Source organism: Phoca vitulina, unplaced genomic scaffold, assembly GCF_004348235.1.
Source record: "Phoca vitulina isolate PV1807 unplaced genomic scaffold, GSC_HSeal_1.0 scaffold33, whole genome shotgun sequence".
In the NCBI taxonomy this organism is placed as follows: domain Eukaryota; kingdom Metazoa; phylum Chordata; class Mammalia; order Carnivora; family Phocidae; genus Phoca; species Phoca vitulina.
In genome coordinates, this window is record NW_022589736.1 from 21,110,924 (window position 1) to 21,134,565 (window position 23,642).

General features: G+C 35.4%; 1 protein-coding gene across 1 annotated transcript in view; it reads left to right on the forward strand.

The window, feature by feature from the left end:
- PLXDC2 (plexin domain containing 2) overlaps nucleotides 1-23,642 on the forward strand; it is a 469,270-nt gene that overhangs the window by 330,967 nt on the left and 114,661 nt on the right. The window contains exon 7 of the mRNA XM_032425793.1: nucleotides 13,435-13,534. Within this exon, the coding sequence (XP_032281684.1) occupies nucleotides 13,435-13,534 (100 nt within the window). The remainder of the gene's footprint in view (nucleotides 1-13,434; nucleotides 13,535-23,642) is intronic.

A 23,642-nucleotide genomic window follows, 5' to 3' on the forward strand; every position in this document is an offset into this window, starting at 1 on the left:
ATATCATAGCCCATCATATTCTTGTATCACCTTAGTTGCAAGCTGGGAGAATATATCTCAAAGGGACTCATTCATTTTTAGTTTTCATAATAATCTAGTGTAATCCTGACACTGCAGAATATCATTATAGAATGTTAATTTTCAACTATTTTAACCAGCAGTGCTAAGGTTTCTAGAAAGATGTAGGGTCAGTAAGTCTAGGGTCTTAAATCTCACTAACTGTAGGCTTTTCAAAACAGAAGTTTGTTGTTGTTTTTTTATTGTGGTCTCTCTTTCTAGTCTATATTATAAAAATCATCATCTTTATGTATACTGTTCTCAATGGGTGTCTCACATTGCAGAGTAGCAGTTCATTTTTCCTATTCCTTCTTTGTAGTGGATTTGGTATTTTTTAAATGTTTTTTTTTTCTTTATTGTAATCAAAGAAAAATTTTCCACTATGATTTTCCTGTTTTGTCATGGGGAATATTAGACTGATAGGCAATTTTAACACTTTCTTTATATTTCCAGACCATTATCCTATTGAACACTAGTCCTTCTGAACTCAGAGTTCTAAGGAAGTCATTACTTTATTATTGGCCTTACTGTCCTTTCTCTGTTCTGGTTAGAAGGCAGCTTTTTATTTCATATTCTACCTTAATTTTTTTCCAATAATTGTCATGTATTTTATTTTGCTGATGCAAATTTCTATTTGTAAAATTTGGTACAGTAAGGGTTCCCTTGCATTTGAGGAGAAAGCTAGATGCTTCTGACACTTCTAGAAAAAACATTTATGATCACAATAGCATAAAATAGTTAGTTGTTTGTATAATGTATTATCCTTGACAAAGTGCTTTCACATACAGTATAGTTTTCTGTTCTTCAGTGATATCTCATATTCTTAATATCCATAAAGGCACTGGCACATGAAGGTGGCTTAATTATGGAATTAGATCATATCACAATTATCTTTATTTTATGGCTAAGCAGACTGCATCAGAAAGGTTAAATGACATGCTTGAGGTCACAGAGCTAGTTAAGGACAAATCCAGGACTAAAGGCTCTAATTCGGTGATGCTGAGGTACCTCAACATTTTTTTTTCTTTCCCAAGGAGATTATGTATAACAATTCACAAATACATTTCTCATTTGTTTTTTAATAAATATTGGCTAATGTTTGGTGTTTAATAATCTTTTTATCTAACTCCAATATATGATACAATTACAATCTCATACAGGTAGAAGTATTCTTAGTTGAGTTATAGAGCTAGCGAAATCATAAGGACATAATAAAGAGTATAATTTTGTGCTCTTGTCCAGGTTAAATTTGCAGAACCAACATTATAGATAGGGAACTAAGTACAATTCTTTCTATACCTAGTTGCTTCTAACTGGCTAATGCCAGCTTTGTTTTATTTTATTTTATGTGAGTGAGAAAAAAAAAATCTGATGTATGCAGAAACTACCAATAGAGCACTTGGTTTAATTGTAGAGTAAAATTAGTAATGCATTGAATAAACTTACTGACACAAATTTCATTTTTATTTCCCTCAAGTGATTTATTCCAGTAGATAATTATGTTTCTTTTAGTAACTCTTTCTGTGCCAACTGCCCATACTAACCACTCAGATGACCTTCAACTCTGCCATGTTCCTCATACAGAAATTTCTCCAACAGTATAATTTTTCACAGTGCAAACTAGATCAATAATGGTCAAAATTAGAACATACATTTGTACTTATAACAATTTTGCTCATAATAGGATTGAGATAGGAGAGTACTTCTACTGTTTAAAATAAGAGTGAATACAGATTTATTCAGGGCATTCACTGTTCCCTCATCAATATCCCAATATTCTTCTAGCCATACTGGTGAGAGGAGTAGTGGAGGCTCAGATTCCTTTAAATGAATAAGTTATCTCTCCTGAGGTTGTATCTCTGTATTATTGAACCAAAGATTTAAAATTCTGTTTTAAGTTATAGTTCCCCATTGTTACACAGCTGTTTATTTTAGTTCACTTCAAAGATACCATTTATTTAGGATGAAGAGAAAGCCCAAAAAGCATATTGTCATTTTCTTAGTTTTCTGTCAGATTACCAACTGTTCACTTTAATGCGTTTTCCAGTGTCACAGTATCCATTTGTGTCTTGTGCATAGATTTAATTACCTTATAAAATTAACCATCTTGCCCTCTATTTCCTTAATATATTAATAACAGCTCCTTTAAAGTTTATGGCTGATAACTAATATCTAGTTTCCCTGTGGGTCTGTTTCTATCATGTGTTTGTTTTTTTTTTCCTTTTCCTCTAGATTTTCATTTATTGGTCCTGTTTCCTTGCATGCCAGATAATTTTTGATCGAATGTTGGGCATTGTTTACAAAGTGCTAAAAAATACTTTGAGGTTGTGGATGATGTTTTCTTCCTCCAGTGAGGGTTTACTTTTTCTGTTTGGCAGGTAGGATGGAACAGATTACTTTAATACTGTCAGGGCTAAGCTCATTCAAAGTTGAGCATCAGTCCTTATAAAGACTGGTATATTTCTGGTTAGCACTTGCTCTTAGAAAGTAGTCCTTCAGGAATCTCCACCCAGGCCTGGGTTTTACTACAGGACCTTTTGCCTTAATGGCCCTGAACCCCTATGTTTTCCTTAGCTCTGTGAGACTGTCTGAAGTTCTGTTCAGTTTCTCAGTCTCTAAATCTTGCTTGTAAATTGCCAAATGCCTTGATAGGAAAGTGGTATTGCATTCACTTCTGTGATTTCCTTTCTCTGGAATCTTGGCTTTTCAAGTCTTTGCTCTTTGATAGCCACCTGATGCCTTCAACAGGTGCTTTCCATATGTTATTTATCTTTCCTGCTTGATCTCAGTAGGAGAAATGGTTTTACAAGTTTGTCTGCCATAGCCAGAAGTCCATTCACTTTTAATAACCATCTCCTAATTTGATACAATCTAGCATTTATTGAGCTCTCCATATATGCCAGGCAGTGACCTAAGTGCTTAAAATTTATCTCATATAATTCTCACCAAAAAAAGAGGTAGTTGCTTTTATCATTTATGGAGAGGGAAACTGAAACACCCAGAGAGGTTCAGTAACTTTCTCAAAATTATTAAATAAAGATTCATCCAAGGGAATATAACTCCAAAGCCTGTAGACCTAATCACTGTACTGTACTGCCTCCCTCCAAACCTCCTTTTCAAGAAATAACTAAACTGGGGGCACCTGGATGGTACAGTCAGTTAAGCGTCTGACTGGGTTTCTGCTCAGGTTGTGATCTCTGGGTCCTGATCTCAAGGTCATGAGATTGAGCCCCCTATCAAGCCCTGTATCAGGCACCATGCTCAGCAAGAAGTCTGCTTAAATTTCTCTCTTCCTCTCCCTTTACCCCTTCCCCCTGCTCTCATGCACTCTCTCTCTCTAAAATAAATAAATAAATCTTAAAAAAAAAAAAAACAGAAATGACTGAACTGCTTCACTAACTTCAATATCTTGGACAGTCTTTCCTAGCTAGTCATTATTGTACTATAACCTCCTTGAGAGCACAGGTAAGAATGGTTTGCCTTTCCATAGCATTTATCTTATTTATTTTATTAATCTTTAAAAAAATGAAAAGAGGTTGTACATAGTTAAAAAAAATTATAAAAAATAAAACATGCACCCTTTCTTAAACAAATGGAATTTGGAAAATCATATTCCCATTTCCTATTCTGTTAATAACCAGCTGTGACCTAGAGCCCATATTCTCTTTATTATTTTTAGTTACTATTGAATAATGATGCTTGTTTGCTTGATTACAGTAGATATAGACCTAAAATTTGGGACCATGGATAATGTAACAAGGTATCTACCTATTCATAGATTTCATTCCAAAAACATTAGGGGTTTGAAATCAGATTTCTTACAATCTTGATGCTGTCTTTCCTAGTATACCGTCATATTTCAGAAGTTGCAATTCCTCTGACTTGTGTTTCTCTTTTGTATTTTGAATTTATTGCATTATTTCTCCTCATGTATTTTGAATTTATTGTTACTTTAGATACAAACTAGGGGAAGTTGTGATTCTCTTTGTTTCTCTTGCAGCTTTGGTTATTTTCTTTTAACCAGCTCATGGGAGGGACAGGGTAGTCATCAATTTCAGACAACACAATTTAAAAAAAAAAGTCATTTAGTCCTTCTATATGGCAGCAGGGGGAAATCATAGAGAATGTATACCCTACCTGCGAGTCAGCCTATTCTATCCATTTTCTTGATTGAGTACCTCACTATCTCCTTCAGCAAATTTTAGAGGAGGTCAGGATAGAGGAACTTTATTGTTTATTAAGTAAAAACACTTTCTAATCTATTTTACCATTTAAGTATTTAAACTTAATGTACCTTAGTGTAACATCCACTGTTTCTGTGGAAGAATGCGTAGTTAATAAATCACCATTGCCAATTGGGTATAGGTTTAAATGGCACCCTTAATGAATTTTTAAAATTTCTTTTAAGACTATTTCTCTTATTTAAACTGTAATGCTTCTTAATTCATAGTAATCATCCTGAAAGTATTGAAAGATGAAACTTGCTGAGCTTGTAGAACTTATGGAAAAAAATAATTCAAGAGAATAAGAGAAACCCAAAAAGAACTGAGCAGTGAAACATTTGCCATTGATATGAAGTTTTTTGCCTTTATGGCTATTGCTCTGTGTGTGAGAATGTCGGACATGTGTTTATATAATATATATGCATCCAAAAAACTTTATAGTTGTACCAGTAGAATTACATAGAATTACACATGTATACATATACGAATGAAATATATACCTATATATTTATATTCAAATAACATTTATTTAATAAATTTATAATGCAAAGTTGAGAAAACCCAGATGACATAAAATGCTGATTATAAACTCTCAAGAAATCATTCTAAAGAAGATGTAGACACAGATGATTTTACATTATTGTGTTTGCTATATTTTAAATACATGAAATATAAAATTGTATCTACATGCCTTTACTTAAGATCTAATTTATTTGCATTGGTGGATGTATTTTAATTTTTTTAGTTATATCACATATAAAAGCTCCTGATGCTTTAATTTCTTTTTGCTTTCCACAGTGTAAGAAAATGACAAATTGAACCATTTTCCCTTTATAATGCTCCAATAACAAATTTATTTATAAATAAATAAATAAATAATAAAGTCGCAAAGGTAGAAGGGTCTACCTAGAAGAAACAATTTTAGAAGTAGAACTTTGGGGCGCCTGGTGGCTCAGTCGGTTAAGCGTCCAACTCTTGATTTCAGCTCAGGTCATGATCTCAGGGTCGTGGGATTGAGCCTCACATTAGACTCCACGCTTAGTGGAGAGTGCTTGAAGATCCTCTCTCTCCCTTTGCCCCTCCCCCTACTTATGTGCTCTCTCTCTCTCTTCTCTCTCTCTCTTTGAAATAAATAAGTAAATCTTTAAAAAAAGAAAAAAGAAACAGAAACTTGTTCTAATGCTGGCCCGCCCCTAGCTGTTATGTTTTCATGGTGAATGTATTTGATCTTTATGGTGCACTTTCTCCTTGAAGCCCTTCTTACCTTTCATCCCTGAGAGGTCATTGGGAGGTTGTTCTTGCCTATATCAAGCCACATCCTGTCTCCCTGCTCTCATGCTCCATGACTGACCATAGAGCTCTTTTGTCCCTCCTTGAGGTGAAAGTCCTGTGCATTCCTCATGTCTTTCCGAGCCCAAGGAGTTTCCCAATCCCCGCTCTTTTCCCCTTGTGTAGACAAGCTCCGTCGTCTATCTGTAGGCCCAGATAAAGTTCCCACCATAGTTTTACTGTCTTGAGCCCAGTTGCACAGCCTTCTTCAGACAGACATCTGCCTCATTGTCTTATTTTATATGAAGCTCCAACTCTAGTTGTTAATTCAGTCGGGGGCTATCTTTAAATCAGAGGTCACAGTGATTGTGTGTGTGTGTGTGTGTGTGTGCACATGAGTGTGTGTGTGTGTTTGTAAAATGGATATGTTGCCAGCATTTAGATATCAGAGGGTTTTAAATAAAAATACAGATTTGCATTGCCCCTTGAGAAATCAGAAGCCTTCGATCACTTGCTCTGCATGTCTACATAGCAACAGCTGGCTGGGAAGTGTACTCAGGGTATGTTTCCTCCAGTTTCTCCCACAGCTGTTTCTTCTTTCTTACCCCAGACTAGCACTAGTTATGTCAAGATTCAGTTTGAAACTCCTCTTTTAATAGAGGGGCTGTCCTTACTTATCAGCTGTATGTTGTTGTCTGCTTCCAGATTCTCTATAGGCTATGATTATGGAGATGGGGTATAGAGGGACATTAAGAACATATCTTTGGCTTATGGCTCTCCTTTGCTTTCATACCATCAAGTGCTCAATACCTGGCATATGAAAGGAGTTTCATAACTGTAAGCTAAACAGGGATTAAAATAATTGCGCAAAATGTTAACAATATTCAGGAAAGCAAATGGATTTTTATATTGTCAAATTTAATTGAAAGCCTTTCTGTTCGAATGTAGTTTTCAGACAACTAAGCAGTAATACTGAGGACTTTATGTGTTGTTTTGATAGTAATAAAGAAAAGTATGACTCCTTATAATTGGATGCCCTACTGAGTAACACAGAAGCCAGATCTGACATTTAAAGATGATGAGGTAGGAAGTTAAAGGTTGAATGCAGGTGAGAATAGGTAAAATAGTAAGCTTTGGGTTTTCTTAAATGTATATATATTAACCTACTTGACACCATGTTGCTGATTAGTGAGTGAACAAAAATGAGTTTAGAGTAATTCTTCTCCAGTGATAGGCATGTGATTCATACTTTGGAACACACACTACACAATCAAGCCCTTGCTGAGATGCTATGCCGCCTATTAGATAAATAGCTGGGTCCATAATGGAAACAAATGAATGTTTTGGCGAGGTGTGCAGTGCAGAAGAGAGAGGAAAATAAAGTCCCATTACTTCTGACTCAAGCAGCATGCTGTTACCTCCCCAACTGTTTTAGAGACAGATATAAAACTTCACGTTTTATGGTCGTGTTGGGCCCCTGTGTCCTGGAGAATGACACCACAGCATGGAAGAGAGAGCAGCTTTTGTCTCTGAACCTTCGCCCGAAGACTAGTGTGCTCTGCCTTACCTTGGCCCGTCCCTAATATTTTTTCCTGCCTTAATTTCGTCTGCTTATTGCAACTCCTTTCTGTGTCTATACTTCATTTGCTTCACTATATCACTTATAGAAAAATTCATGCTTACTTAAATAATAAACTTCTCTGTGTCCTGTAAAATGGAACAAAAATTAAAACACCTAAAAAAAGAATTTATAAATGCTTGTGTAGCTGAAATGGAAGCTATTTTAGCTGGTGTTAATAATGTTCCTTTTCTATAACTATCTGTGGAATGAATTTACGTAATTGTAAAACTCATTCTCAGAAATTTATGATTCAATACAAATCATACAGAGGCCGAGTAAAAATTTAGCTTTGCTTCAATCATAAAAAGGCAAATATTATAGGCACTTGAAAATAATGAAGCTACATTTCTTTTTTTCTTAAAAAAAAAAAAGCCTCTATAGTTTAGATTTGATACTATTTCAGAATGGCTTCCTAAAAACCCCAGGAACTAACTTAGGAAATATTTTGAGAATGACTAGAAATTTGTAGAAGGGATAAAAAAATATATAGCTTCCCATAAAGCAAAATTTTTAGTGTTTTCATGCTTGGACATCCTCATTGGCCATAGCTTCTCTGACTTGAATACTTCATATCCTTGTCTTTTATAGAATAGATGACTCTGACAATATGACACACCCTTTCTTATGCTAATTTTGTGTGATATTGGCTATAATTCTAGATGGTTTATTTATACACAGACACACACCCCCACACACAATAGCTTTGTTGCTATTGGTCAAAGTAATTCAAGTTAAATGTGACTTTTAACAATCCTCCTGATTCATCATAGTGGTCTCTAATTAAATACTCTCCTGGAATTCTGCAGACTGGTCTGACTTGCTCACAGAGAGCTGGCACAGCCCAATTCCTTACCTGCAGTAAGTGAGAGGATGAACGATCTTTTCAGAGAACAGCCCCATGCCTTTGATGTCTGGAAATAAAAAGATTACAGTCCAAGAAAGCAAGGTAAAAAGGATATATGGCAATCTCAGGTGGAAAGAAGCAGACTATTTCTGAAAGAAATCTATGAGAAAGCCTGGACTTGTTCGTCTTTTCCTCATTAATCTTTTACAATATGAAGCATTTAATTCAGTTGCCAAAAGTAGTGTTTTCCAAACCTGATATGCAATTGTTTCATAAACGGCTTGGGTGCCTTCTTGGAAAATGTAGGGAACTAAGAGCTTCTTGTACATTTTCATTTTAATATTTAATAACATATATAATAAAAGACCCCAGTTTTAGAAAATCATGCTTGTATCCATGAACTCTGTAAAATTTTAAAAGAAAAGCATTTGAGGCCAGTGGTACTGCCATAAAATCATCCTTTTCCAAACCTTCCACTTCTCATCTTGTCCATCTCTGGACATTTCGGTACTCTTTTCCAGTGCTGCCCACGTGGCCCTCCGCACGGGCAGACAACTCCTTTCTCATGGCCTGCAGTGGGAAAGCCCCCCTGCAGGTGTACAACACAGTGGCCCCGATGAAGAGCTCAATGCCATTCTTCCTGCTACTGAGACCAAGGCCGTGGTGACATCATTGGCTCTCCTCTTTCTCCCACCCTCCTCAGATCCATGGCATGGCTTCATAGCAGTGCCTTCACAATTCATCTGGAACCCATCTTTCCATCACTTCCACCTCCTACATGTATCACTCTAGTGTAGTCCAAGCCACCCATCTCTTTTCCAGACAACTGTGATCCCTTCCTAATTAGCTTCTCCATCTCCCCTTGCCCCCTACAGTCTTGATCACACAGCAGCCAGGGCGATCTTTTTCAGATGTAAGAGAACATATCTTCCTCTGTTCAAAACTCTCTAAATCTTCACTGTACAACATGAAATCAAATTCAGTCATTGCCATGGCTTGCGGGGAATGAATGCTCCCTATGATCTGCCTCCACCACCTCTCATCTCCTTTGACAATCTTATTTACTCCTCCTTATCCAGTGATAACCTTTTAATTCTGAAAGACACCAAAAACAATTAGGTCAAAGCCTTTGCCTGTACTGGTCCTTCTACTCAGAGTTTTTCTCAAATATCCACATGGCAAGCTCATGACTACAGAAAAGTCATTTCATCACAAAAACTTTCTGTGACTCCTTCTCTTAAGGAGGCCCCCAACCCCTTCTCTCTCTTTACCACACTTTAGTTTCCTCCTTAACACTTACCACTTCCCAGCATGCTTTATTTTTTGCATTCACTTGTTTTTGTGTCAATCTCTGCCCTCTAGAATATAAACTCAGTGAGAGCAGGGTCTTTGTTCCATTCTCTTCTATAATCCCTACAATAATACACAGAAAATATTTAGTTAGTATCTAGCAAATGAGTGAATGAATTCTATCTTATCAAAGAGCATCTAGAGTGTATATGCCTTTTAGGGAAAATAATTTTTATATAGTAAATAATATTCTCAGAAATTTATTTTTTACTTTATATTTCCACATTATACTAAGATGCATAATAGAGATATTTGTGGTAGTAGTGGCTTGTCAGACATTCCTCAGAAGTCACTGTCCTATGAATAAGTATAACTAGAAAACTGGCAGCAAGTTAAAATGTTTCTCTTAGAAGCAGATGATGATTTCTACCTACCTCAGTTCTCTTTACAAATAGAGTATTTGACCCTTGTTAACAATGTACTTGTTGAAGCTTGGAAAAGTCAAAATCTTTTTATAGAGTGAAACCATCCAACTGAGGCTTGAAAGGGTCCTTACAGGTCATCTACAGCTATCTTCCTAAAGGGCTGGCCAATTTATGATGGGATTGTTTTCAGTGACAGAAAACTGTCTACATTGTTGGGCTATTCATTTTGATTTTGGATGGATTTTCCTTAGGTTAAATGAGTCTGAATCTAGATAACTTAGACACATTGGTCTTCATTTTCTGGAATCCAGAGGACAAAGCATAAACTAGGAAATAAAAGAGAGATAGAAGAGTGAAAGCAGGATGCAGAAAATGAAACTTTTCTACTGGAACATTCTCATCTTTCAAGTTTAATTGTACCTAGAAGTAAAGAAGATATTTATCTGATTCCCTGAAACCTAGGAGGAAGAATCCTTCTTCATTTTATGTAGAAATACCCAGAGAGTTTGTATTTGCTATTGGATCTCTAATAGAAAATGTATTGGTTAGTATTGCTGTGTAACAAATCACCCCAAAATGTAGTTCCTTAAAACAACTCCATTTTGTATTTCTCACAAGATACCTATGGATCAACTTGGCAGTTCTATTGATCTGGTTTGGATTCTGCTGATCTCAACAGGGCTCGTTCATGTGCCAGCTGTTAGCTGGTCGATTGGCTAAGGGCCAGCTGGTCAAAGATGACCTCTGCTGGAAAGGAAACGTTCCTCCATGTGCCTCTCTTATATCTTCAGCAGACCAACAGCATGCATCATCATAGAACTGGCAGGAGTCCCAGAAAGGAGGTGGAATGTGCAAGTACATTTTCAATCCTCTCTTTTGCTTCATGTTTGCTGTGATCATCCTTTGCCATATTACTGAGCCAGAGTCCAAGTGGGAGGGGACCAAAAGTGACAAGGCAAAGGGTATGGATACAAGGAGGCTGTTAATACAATCAGTCCATCACAGGCAAAAAGCACAGGAGGAGAGGGTTTGACTTACAGACAAAATACAAAGGAAGGGAGTAAAAGGAAGGAAAGAGATGGAGAAAATGAAATCAAAATGAAAGATAGCTAGGTGAGGAAAGAGATAAGGAAGAAAGATTGAAGAGGTGGAATAGAAATGTGTGAAGAAGGGAAAGTGATGGTACTAGATCTGCAGGAATCCAAACATGTGACCCAATAAACAAGCTCTTGTATAAAAATATAATATTCATGGTAGTATAATAGTAATTTCCAACTGATAGCAATACAGACTCAAGTTCTGCTTTGAGTATGGGAAAAGAAGAAATACAATCACCACAGAATTATCTGGTAAAATGTATCTCACCTTGCAGAGGAAAATTGCAGTCACAGATGTTGGAGAATGAAAGCAAGTGACGAATACAAGTTAGCAAAGCTTTCATACTTACTCCTGATCAGGCATGTATGAATAATGTTATTTAGCAATTGTGACTTTGTCTTATTAGGATATATAAAATATAACTGGAATTGGAAATATTATCTATGTTTTTTCTAATTTTTTTCTCTTTTCTTCTTTAATTATAAGTCTGTCTTTTTTTAAGATTTTTATTTATTTATTTGAGAGAGAGAGCACAAGCAGGGGGGGGGGGCAGAGGGAGAAAGGAAAGCAGAGTCCCTGCTGAGCAGAGAGCCTGAGGGTGGGCCGGATCCCAGGACCCCGAGGTCATGACCCCAGCCAGAGGCAGTCGCTTAACCAACTAAGCCACCCAGGCGCCCCTATATGTTTGTCTTAAATATAAATTACACTTATATTAACATTTCTTTCTCAACATTGTATATAAGACTGGGTAATCGTATAATGTCCACTAAGAAAAGGAATTACATATATTGATATTGAGTATGGCTTAGTAATCACTAAATAAAGTATGTCAGAGTTTCATTTAGTAAATGAACCTTTAGGGACAGAAATGTTGGCTTTGTTTTATTTTTTTCTGTTGTCCAAATATCAGAATACTTCTTTAAAAGAAAAAATATTTTTATTTATTTATTTTACAGAGAGAGAAAGCAGAGGGGAAGAGGGAGAGAGACAAGCAGACTACACGCTGAGTGTGAGCTGGTCTCAGGGCTCAATTTCACAATCCTGAGATCATGACCTGAGCGGAAATCAAGAGTTGGACACTTAACTGGCTGAGCCACCCAGGTGCCCCATCAGAATACTTCTTAATGCTGGTTAAGAACTGGCCATACTGATATAAAATTGGCAATACCGTAATATTGTTTAAGAACAGACTAATTTAGGGACGCCTGGGTGGCTCAGTTGGTTAAGTGTCTGCCTTTGGCTCAGGTCATGATCCTAGGGTCTTGGGATTGAGTCCCACATGGGGCTCCTTGCTCAGCAGGGAGCCTGCTTCTCCCTCTGCCCCACTCCCCCGCTTGTGTGCACGCTCTCTCTCTCTTTCTCTCTCTGACAAATAAATAAATAAAACCTTAAAAAAAAAAAGAACAGACTAATTTAGTACATAAAGAGAAAATGTCATCTTGCTTTTACTTGTTTTGAGATAATTCCATAAATTTCAGATACATTAAAATTTCCTCTTTATTGGTTAATTTCAACAAAATAGCCTTTTCACAATTTCATGATGTCATGGACAAAAGTAAGTAGGTCAGCCCTTATTATAACTTCTACCCAAGTTATTCTCCTTGCTTCTCATTTCTGTGCTATTTATTATGGTTTATACAAGGTCTGATCTAATACGGTCTTAAATGAATTATCCACAGATGGCTCACGGTCTGCTCATTCCACCTTAAGACTTGTTGGTACATTTATCCTTCCCTTGTTGTTTCTTGGCCCTTTATTTATTGCAGATGGTTTCATGCCCATTTTCATGTCTATAAAACTGGTAGTAAAGATAGTAATCATATCTCCAGTGATTCTTCTAAATCTAGAAAAATTGGCTCTAAGAGTTTGTCTCATTTGTAACTATTTCATATATTCTCAATGTGTTTTAATTTTTTTAAACTGTAAATGTTAAAAATGTTTGTCATATTCAGATTTGGGTTCCACTGAGGTTTAAATTTAGGAAATGTTACCTTGAGATGACCCATAATAATTCATAAGTTTTCCATATAGGTTTCAATCAGAATAGTGAAGTTCAGCATCCATTAACACTTGCCAAGTTTCACTATCTATTAATCAGCAATGATATTGTTAAATATATATTTAGCAGTGCACTTACTTGTCCTTCTCTGGGTTTTATATGTATAAGGCCACTTGTAAACAAGGATTTTTTTTAAAAAGCCATGAAAAGTAATATAAAGTATTTTAGGAAAACAAACGATACAAAAGAGTCTCTATTCCTGAAATGACAGCCAGCACTAAATGTATTCATGGTGCACCTATCCATGTGATGAGTTTTCAGCATTCAGCATCAGTTAGATTCCCTGAGAATCTATTTACTTTCATCCTCAAGCAGCTGTCTATAGGACCAGGAACTCTCTTGTCACTTTAACCCATCAAAAGCACTAAACAGATGTTATGTTTTGGTACTGTATGCCTTTCTTCTGTAATATTTCCCGCTGGCTCTCTCCCTGGTCCTTCATCTTCATCACCTGATTTTATCCAGTAAATAGGATGATCATGCTCCCCGCCCCCACCCCTAAATGAAATTCAAATCTAACACATAGCAATCTGCTTTTTCTTTTCCAGATTCCTGTCTTAGTCACACAGATAAGTTCGACCAATCACCCAGTGAAAGTGGGGCTGTCTGATGCCTTTGTCGTTGTCCACAGGATCCAGCAAATTCCCAGTATGTAGAAGGGTAATTGCAAAATCTGAGCTTGCTGTGGGGTAAATTTAAAGGAGACTGATTTCAGTCAGATGTGATAGTTTGAGCAACAGAATCACTTAACCAATTGCTGCTTGTAAATTATATTATTTGGTTATATTATTTGGTTTATAACTCTTATTGGCATTTGCTATCTCTCTGTTACTCTTCAACTAGTAATTTAGGTAAAGTGAAATTAAACAGCCAAGCCAACGGTATGTAATTTTGGTGTCTTTGGGATAGTTAGCTTGGTTGCGCTGGTGTATTTCTTTCATTAATAAGAAGAACATAAAGGAATGACAGATTATTTGACTGATAGGTGTATGAGTTTTATTTGTTTGTTTGGCTTAAATTTATCAGCAAAAGAGCAGCTTTGTGCCATTTTTATGTCTATCATGTTTGTGTAAGAGTGAAGAAAGATGAAAAAAAAAGTATAAATTGAAGTAAATAAAAACTTTGGTGGAGCTATACTAACAGAGAAGATACATATTTTGTTTGTTTAAATCATTTTCACTTATCTCGTTTAGTTTGCATTTGTAGAATAAAAGCATATGTGTTCCTGGGCAGCTGTTTGTCATATTAGAAGTTCAGAATATTAGAAATTCATCATATTAGAAATTCAGAAAACCACTGTTGGTAGTGGTTCTGATCATGTATATAGCCATCATTTGAAAATTTCTGTTTTTTAAACCTCTATTTCAAGAAGAATCCTGAGGGATGCTTGAGTGTGTTAGTACTGAAGATGATTGTGTCCTAGACATGCTTATTTAAAGCGAGAGATGATAATAAAATACATCTCAAGCTTAGATTATTTCTTTCCGTTTTTTGTTCAAAGTCCTTCTTATATATCACTATAGGGGTAGACCTAATTTATCACATGCATATGCTATTTGGTCTTCCCTCGAACTAATTCTGTTTAAGTATGCCACTTCTCAAATACAGAAGGTAAATGGAGTGGAAATTATTTAGACTTCAAATTCTTAGACTTTTTGGATTGGCTGGAAACGTAGTAGGGGTTATCTTACAACTATGATTTAGAATGATGTTCATCTGTGGCAATAATGCTTAATGAAGAATATGAATCTTCCATGGCAGTTTCTCCTTATTAGCTGAGAATTACTGGGAAGTAACATTCGAGGGAACTGTTAAGTCAAGGCAGATTTTCCAGAAACAAAATTATACTGTGAACAAAGCAAGGATATATTAGCATGTGTAGGCACATAGACATCCTCTTAAATAAGAGGCCATGTCCTGGGAGAGCCAGTTGATTCCCCTTTGAGGACAAGGGTTTTTCACATTCCTTCTTTCAGGGATGTTAAATCAAGCATGACTTGAGTCAATTATTACACAAGTAAAACACTAGTTTTAGTTTATTTGTGGGTGCTTTTCTTTAGAGAAAGAATATTATTTGCAGCTTCCTCAAAAGACATCTTGGTCCACATTGATGTTCTGGTATATTATTGTTTAGACAAAAAGACCCACCCAAGTACAAAAGAAAAAAAATTTTACAAATATATGATATGCAATTATTGTCTCAGAACCGAAGCACGGTAGAATTGTGCTTAGACCGTAGAACCCAAATTGCAATTTTGCATCCCTTGTTATAAGGTAATAAAATAACTGTTTTGTTTTGAGGAAAAACATCTTTCCCAAATATAAATTTTATTGAGTAAATTTGCAAAATTCGTATGAATTTTGGGAACAGATTATGTCTGATGTTGAGACTCAGCATTCATCTAAAAAAATTGCACAAGTTTAGGGAAAAGCTTCCCTCAGGCAAGCCGCCTGATGGAATGCCATTCACATTTCCTGTTGAGCTCACTGTTGCCCATCCTGAGAAAATTAGCCAAGAAAGAATGGAAGTTCTGAGTTTCGAATCCACTCATCCCTGCCTTTAGATGGGACCGTATTTCAGCAAGAAAACTGGAATTGATGTGTTCTATTTAAAAATCTTTTTGGGAACAAAAATTTAAATCTCTTTCAAAATCTGTTCCCACATTTATAAGGTGTAACAGTGTCTGTTACATGAGCTTCTCTATAGAAGCAGAGATATGGTTGCATTGTATTCTCAGCCTAAAAAAAAAAAAAAATGTGTACTTATTTATGGCATAGATTAGGCTAACCCAAGTTTAGCATAATATGTTATACAACTATTACTTTTTCCTGAGACTATAAGATGATTCCTAGAGACCTGTATGTTACCTATTTGTGCAATCAGAATTTAGATAAATATTTAAATTCTTTTCAAAATTCTGCTCTCTTATTTAACAACCCTCATTTTTAGGAGTCATCCTCACAGGGAATTTAAATCATTCATCTTTGTTCCCCCTTTTCCTCATCCTGAGTGAATTTAGGGAAAACCTGATCATTATCCTAAGTAATGAGAGGTTTCGTTTCTTCTCTGTTGCAAGGTACATTACATAGGACCCTGTTCTCATAAGATCAATTTTCTGTTCTTTTCATCATTTTAGTTACACAGGTTATAGAGCCTAGATCCTTGGCTTAATCTACCCATGGCAACATGGTAATGCAAGCTATAACCTTGAGAATAATTTTTCCCAGTGGGACCACAGTTGCTATACCATTCTTATCAGTTGGTGAAGGTTTGGTTAAAGCATTTGAAAAGCTGGTAGGTAGGTTTAATTTATTTATTATAAAGATTTCTCCCCACCCTTTCATTATAATATCAACAACAAAAAAACTTGTTTTTCAGTTTTTTAAAGGCTTCCAAATAGTAAATGATGTCAATGCAACTTTCAAGCGGGTTTATTACCATAGTCTTTACCTTTCAAAAAAGATCAGGTGATCTGATAGTTTAAAATATCAAAGGGAATTCAGGCATTGTTAGTAAATTTGGAAACAGTTGCGAGGTTACAAAGGAAATTCCTTTGCTCCTTCCAAAAAGAAAAAGAAAAAAGAAAGAAAAAAACCCATGGTGAAATTAACCCTTATATCTAAAAAATAAAATAAAAGATAAAAATTAATTAGCAGTCCAGAAAGAATAAGGGATACCATAGTGGGAATACTAATCATGTGTTAGACCTTGAGCATTTTATTTAATTCCTATAACTTAACATACAAAGTGGTCATCTTAATACCTACGATGCAAGGGGTACATGGCATGCAGTGCTTGGCACCAAGTAAGCACTGTGTTTGCGTCCATATTTATTGTTGCTTCATCAGCATCAACATTGTCACGGGATGCCTGGGTGGCTCAGTCGGTTAAGCATCTGCCCTCGGCTCAGGTCATGATCCCAGGGTCCTGGGATCAAGCCCCGCATCAGGCTCCCTGATCAGCTGAGAGCCTGCTTGTGCACTCTCTCCCTATCTCTATCAAATAAATAAATAAAATCTTTTAAAAACCCCCAAAACAAAAAACATTGTCACTTTACAAAGACAGTGATGCTAAGATGTCCACATCCAGAACAAGTGCTCATGAGAATGGGTCCACAGGGGATTTCCACTAGAAAACACCTCGACACCCTCTCTCTGAAACTCATTCTTTCTATCGTTTGTTTTGTGACTTCTCGGTGTGTCTGTCTGTCCATAGGTCTCTGCATCACCTTCTACTTTTCATAAAATATTTTGTAGAATTTTAGAAACAAAAAGAACATGGAGATCAGCTGTTTCAGTCTCCACAGGTACAGATGTGAAAGACAGGTCTATATACAATGACTTCGATTATTCATTACAGAAATTCAAATGTAAAAACATACTTGTGATGATAAGCATAGTGTATATTAACTCAGAGATTTGTAAAATAACAGTGAATACAAAGAAGAAAATTTAATTAGTCTGTAGATCTACCACAGAGATATACCAATTAATGTTTCCCTGCATCTGCATCCAAACTTGTGTTTATGGTAGATACACATGTAAACACATGCACATTAAGAAAATTGGCATTGGGCTATAAATATTTTGTCACCTATTTTTCCTTTAATATATGTAACACATTTTTTTCTACACTGCTAAATATCTGTCTAAAATGTGGCCATTAATAGCTGCAACAAATTCCTTTATTTCATAATTTATGTGACCTGTCTGAACACTGGTTTGTCATGTTGGTTGCTTTTCATATTAATTATCAGCAAAACAGTGCTGAACATCTTTGTTTGTAAATGTTGACACAACTCTTTAAAAATGAATGTGTGGCCATTGACTGTTAATGATTTTTTTTATGTACTTTGACAAATTGCTGTCTGTAAATGTTGTACCAATTTACTTCCCCACCAGCTTTTTATTAGATATCCCATTTCCCCAGATGCTCCCAGACACTATTATCATTTTTTAAACCCTGCAAATTTGATCAGCAGAACATGATATTTCACTGTTGCCTTAATATTCTTTTGATTATCAGAAAGTTTTCACATTGTCATGTGTTCATAGGTCATGTGTCATTTTCCATAATTTCTTGTTAAATGCTTTATTAAGTAATTCTCAGCCTCTGCTTATCTCCCTCCAAATTCTTTTACACAGTGTACAGAAATCTTCCCGGATAAACATACAGTTCTCCCTAGTACCATTCATACTTGTTGGTTTCTTTCTGCTCCAACTTAACACTCCAAATTTCCATCTGAATCTCTAGGGTGCTGACCTTCTCCATCGGGCCTCACCTTTTCTCTGCCTTCAGAGCTTAAAGAGCATAACATTTCCAGCAAGAAAACCCAGGAAATCCACTCTTGCCTTCACAGTTCTTTTATTTGGGAACGTAAAGCAAAGCCATTTTAGTAACGTGAAAGTTAGTTTTACACACACGCAGAATTCTTGTCCAAGAAACCAAGCTGGAAAGCTGCTGACCTAACTTGAAATGGTTCTTCTATAAGTTAACGATAACGGCTATTTCCGAGTCCTTGAGAACACTCCGCTTTATTCTTCTCACCAGCCTCTTTCTTCACGTCAATCCCTTTCTCATCAGCATCTGCTGTCTTCAATTTATCGACGTTGTTCCTGCTACAACTTGCCTTTGCTTTGTTGTTATTATTATTCACAGCTCAATAAGAAATGTTAGCATTTAAGATAAAAGTCACAACTAATGTGGAGAGCAAATATAACTTAAAGATATTTTGAGGACCATTGTATAAGTTTGTCATACGTGGTCTCTTTATAAGCTTTACAGACCAGGCAGCAATTTTTCAAAAAACTTGACCAAAATTATGTTTACAGACTGAAAAAAAAAAAAAGAACCTTAACAAACAAAAAGAGAGATTTGTTTTTTACTCTGCAGAATGTCTTAAGCTTTAATTACCAGAAAACATAATAGCATAGACCAGTACTGTCTAATGGCACTTTCTGCACTGATAAAATATTCTAAATCTGAACTATTCAGTATTGGTCTCACTGGTGCATGTGGCTACTAGCACTTGAAATGTGGCTAATGACATTTGGGAATTGAATTTTTAATTTGATTTCATTAATTAATTTTAATTTAGAGAGTTACATGTGACTAGTGGTTACCATATTGGACAGGGTGATAATAGACCATATACACATATTTAAATAAAATATTATATTTCAGGTGTAATATTTACAGAACATACATTTTACTTCATTGCCTTCAAAAAGCCTTAGAACTTTTGATACGATTAAATAATAAATTTTCAAATATAAATATTCCATTATAACTGATCTTCCCCAAATAAAACAATTTGTAATTTTGATTAGCTAGTAGGACACCTCCATTATAATTACTAAACAACTATAATTTAAAAAAAAAACATCTTGACAACTATGGAGGAAATGAATAATCTTGAAAAAACTGATGATATTTTTTCTTTCATAACCCAGTTAAAGCTCTTTTAGAAGAACTGAGCCTCTCTTCTTACTCTCAAAGTTATCAGGGTCTTTTCATTCATTTAAGGACACACTGATCCACAAATCCTTTAGTAAATTGGGTCATCTTACCTTCTCAGTCCTCAAAATGGAAAGCACTTCAAAATTATTCATTTTACAGAAGATAAAAATTGCTTCTCTTTCCAGCCCAGCTTCCTCAGGTGCTTTGGTTCCCACATACGCATTTGTCCACTCAAGGCTCAACAAAAGGAGAAAGAAATAGAAATCATAACATTTTCCCCATAACATATCTTCTCATAAATCTCTTCCAAGATAAAAAGTGTTATGAAAAATGATGTTCTATTGCTTAATACATACATTGCAAGCGTACCCTATTTGGTATGTTTGATTTTTTAAAAAGAAACAAATATTTAAGAACTTTCTGGATATTAGAAATCAGTGATTAGTTAATTGTAAAATATTTCAGAATGTTTTTTAGAATCTATGAAAGAAAAGCAATTCCTTCAGGGACTTGTGGCTATGGTTTTTTTTTTAAATCTATTCAGTCATTTATTTATTCATTAACTTTTTATCCTATACCAATATCAGATAAAATAAAATTTTACCAATACAGAGATATGTCTCTCGATTTATTTAATAATTTATTTCTAATATACTAAAAGTCACAGAAAGGACTTTAATACATTATTAAAAATTCAAGACATTTAAACATTTATGTATTTAATAAATATCTATTGAGTACCTATTAGGCTAGGATTTATTGGTCTAAGGAAGAGAAACCCAACTTAATGTACTTTTATTTTATTCAATAAAGTGAATCAAAAGCTCATCTTTGCAGTGGTTACCTTACTGTGGAAGGAATAGGAAAGTGGTCAAAATAGTGCTCAAAAATAATCTAAATAGAAAAATCTAATTTTTCTATCAAGGTCTATCTGCCTTTTTAATTTTAAATTATAACCTCAGATTCAATTTTTCACTTTTCTCTCTCATGTTTGCCTTCAAATTTATACTTTCCTTTGCCTTAATTATTTCTTATTTTTCCCTATTACATAATGATTATTTCTATTTAACTTACACTTCCCTACTACACAGAGAATATTTCTATTTTTAACTAACACTGGTTGGATACCTTTATAAACATGCCCACATGTTAATTTTTCCAGTTGGATTTTTTTATAGGAAGTTTAGTTTCTTGGAAATGTAGGGGATTTTTCTTACACAAATGCCAAACATCTGCATGATTTAGCACTAAAAGCTTTTTAAAAACTTGATTTTAAAATAAGGAAATCTTACTGCATTTCACCCAATTTGATTTAAGAAAGTCACAATCTTCTTTTCTCCCAGAAAAAAAAAAAAAAAAAAAAACAGAGAAAGAGAGAGAGACTTAATGACATTGCCAATGTACATTACAAAATCTCCCCATAAGTCTCAGGAAGAGGTGTGTTCCCCTGGGGGAAGCACCACATTCAGAGGAACAGTTCCTAGGTCAATGGGAACCATGATGTTAGGCCTGCCATCCACATGTCGCACCAGCCCACTCAGATACTGCTTGACCATTTACTGTCCCAGTGTTCGTTCTGGTTCTCTTCTTGGGCAAAGACTACTTAAAGAAGTCAGAACATGCATCTTGTTTAAGCCCTTAGTAAATATACGTGGAAGGAGGAGAAAAGTAAAGATTGGTTTTAGATGAAGTTTCTGATTTTCTTTATGTTTGCTCAAGTAACTTATGGAATCTGCCCATTTGGGTATTAATAGTGGCCTGAAACTTCATAAGCAGTGAGGGAATGATGAGAAGAAAATCGAAGAGGCTCAGCTTAGTACTTCATGGCCCTCTAAATTTTATGTTGCCTTAGCCAAAATGAATTACATTTTTGTTTAATAGAATTAGAACTACAGAAGGAATAAAGAAATGTTTGAAGCAAAAGCATCTTCCATTTGTAGATGCTTGATTTAACAACGCCAACCAGTTATTTCGGTTAGTGGAGTACATTTTTGTAATTCACTGCTGTAATGGTGTCTCTCTCTCTCTCTTTTTTTTTCTCAAGAGTCTCTTTTTTTTCCCGAGTCTTCATGGTGGGAATGAACTTGTTGTGCAGTACATGCTCTTTACATTAAAGAGTTCTCAGTGAATGGTGCTGTGTGGTGGGCTCAATTGGAACTCGAAAAGAAATAACCACTTGGGACCAGTCATGAAGCATTGGCAATGCATGAGTAAGGCCATGCTAGTAAATCATTTACTTGACAGTTCAGGCAATATTAAAATATTTATATAAATGGAAGAATCTGCCAATTTAGGAAATTACTCATACATTCTCTATGTGAATGTTAGCTTTAAAAACAAGCAAATAAACTAGATCATGGCTAATCATGCCACAGGGTATTCATTAAACTGTGTTCATTTCGGCCAGAGTGAATATTGATTGGACAGGATTCCTGGTGTTTCCATATGATCACTCTGTTCCCGCCTGTTAATATTGCTCAGAATTTCTAAAAAATGCAATTCATTAGTCACACTTTGAATCATATCACCTTAAGATTTTGGATACTAAACTTTATTCTCTACGTGTTAGTCTGCTCAGAGATTTAGTTTCTTTTATTTTTTTTTAATTTTTAAAAGCCCCTAACGGTTATGATAGTCAAACTTGATTTTGTAAAGTTGTAAGAAAACAGTTAAAGCTGTATCAGCACTACTAAGACTGAATTTTTGGTACAGCATTATTTTGGCTGACTTTCTAAAGAAGACACATGAGCTAAATACATTTCTGGAATCAAATGAAAGCTTCTAGTATTGGCAGGAGCTACCAGTAAATACATTCCTAATTACTTGTTTCTGACCGGGGTATCTCTGAAATACAACAAAAATGACCATTTGGAAGCTGTCATTAATTGGCAGGTCATCAAACAAAAATCATTCTCATTAATCTTAGTTTTGTTAAACTCATTTCATCCCCATAGTTGGGAGGGGTCTGAGCAGGTGATAGAACTAGCATAGCAAAAAGGTCACTTTCCCTTAACCCCATGTGCATAATTAATAATTAACTTCCAGAGGCTCCATAGCCAATATGTCAGTAGTTTGAGATTTTCAAAGTATAGTATGAAATGAAGAGAAAACTAGTATTTTAAGCACCTACAAATATGATAGAGCAAACTTGAGTATGAAGGAGACTCAAAAACCCCCAACCCTGTGATCTCATGGCAAAGCGATGTTATTTAATGCTACTTATTTATTTCCAAGAACGAACTTATTTAGTAAAATACACGAGAAAGCAGTATATAGGAAGGTGTATTATTTAGACAAAGCAGAAGCTAGATAATCCTTTTATGTGCCTTAAAACTTAAAAAAAAACGTGCCTCAAGAAACCTTATAAATACCCTAAAATTAGTATTTTCTCTAATGTTTGATAAAGTTTATACCTTGAAAATTATATATGCATATTTCCCTTATACCAAAAAGAAATGAATTAGATTATGGTTCTTAAGCAGTGTTTTCCAGTCTGATAAACCTGAAGATACATTCAGCAAATGGCTCTAGAACCTCTCCAAGCCCCAAAAGAGTTCATTTGAGGCCACCCCCCTTCCTCTTCCAGAGCAGAATTTCATGGTGAATCATCAGAAATAAGTGAAAGGATATGAGTGGATAAAAGTAGAGAGATGTGTAGGTAATAAGTGGATGTTTGACTTTGCTCCTGGATGTGTAGCTATATCTACATTTCCTGAAACTTTTAATAAGAGACAGCTCACTATCTCCTCAACACCATATTCCTGCTTTATGTCTTAGAGGTGATCACAGTTGGGTCAATTGACCTTAGTCAAAATTTAAGTTTCTTAAAGCTAAGGTGGGAGACAAATTCCTGGAAGCCTGATTTCAGAGCCTTAGTGTGACTCCAGTGCGTTTAGGTCTATGGAAATAGACCATTACATGCAGCATGTAACCAGTGTGATGTATAGTTAGCATGTTGGACATGTATTGAGTACTTGCAGTGTGAAAGGGATTGTTCTAACCAATTTGCACTTATTATCTCATTTTAGTTGTCGAAACAACTCAATGGTATAGGTACTATTACCTCTATTTTATGGATGAGGGAACAGATACAGAGAGGCTAACAAAGGAGCCCAGGGTCACACAGATACTAAGAAGCAACATTGGGACGTGAGCCACACAAGATTGTTCAAGAGCATGTACTACCAACCACTATGACATTCGACTTCCCAAGACTGGATACCAATGTATTTTTTTCAATAAAATTATAGCTTTCCAAATAATTCCTAATAGATATGATAGTATTCAGGAAATGCT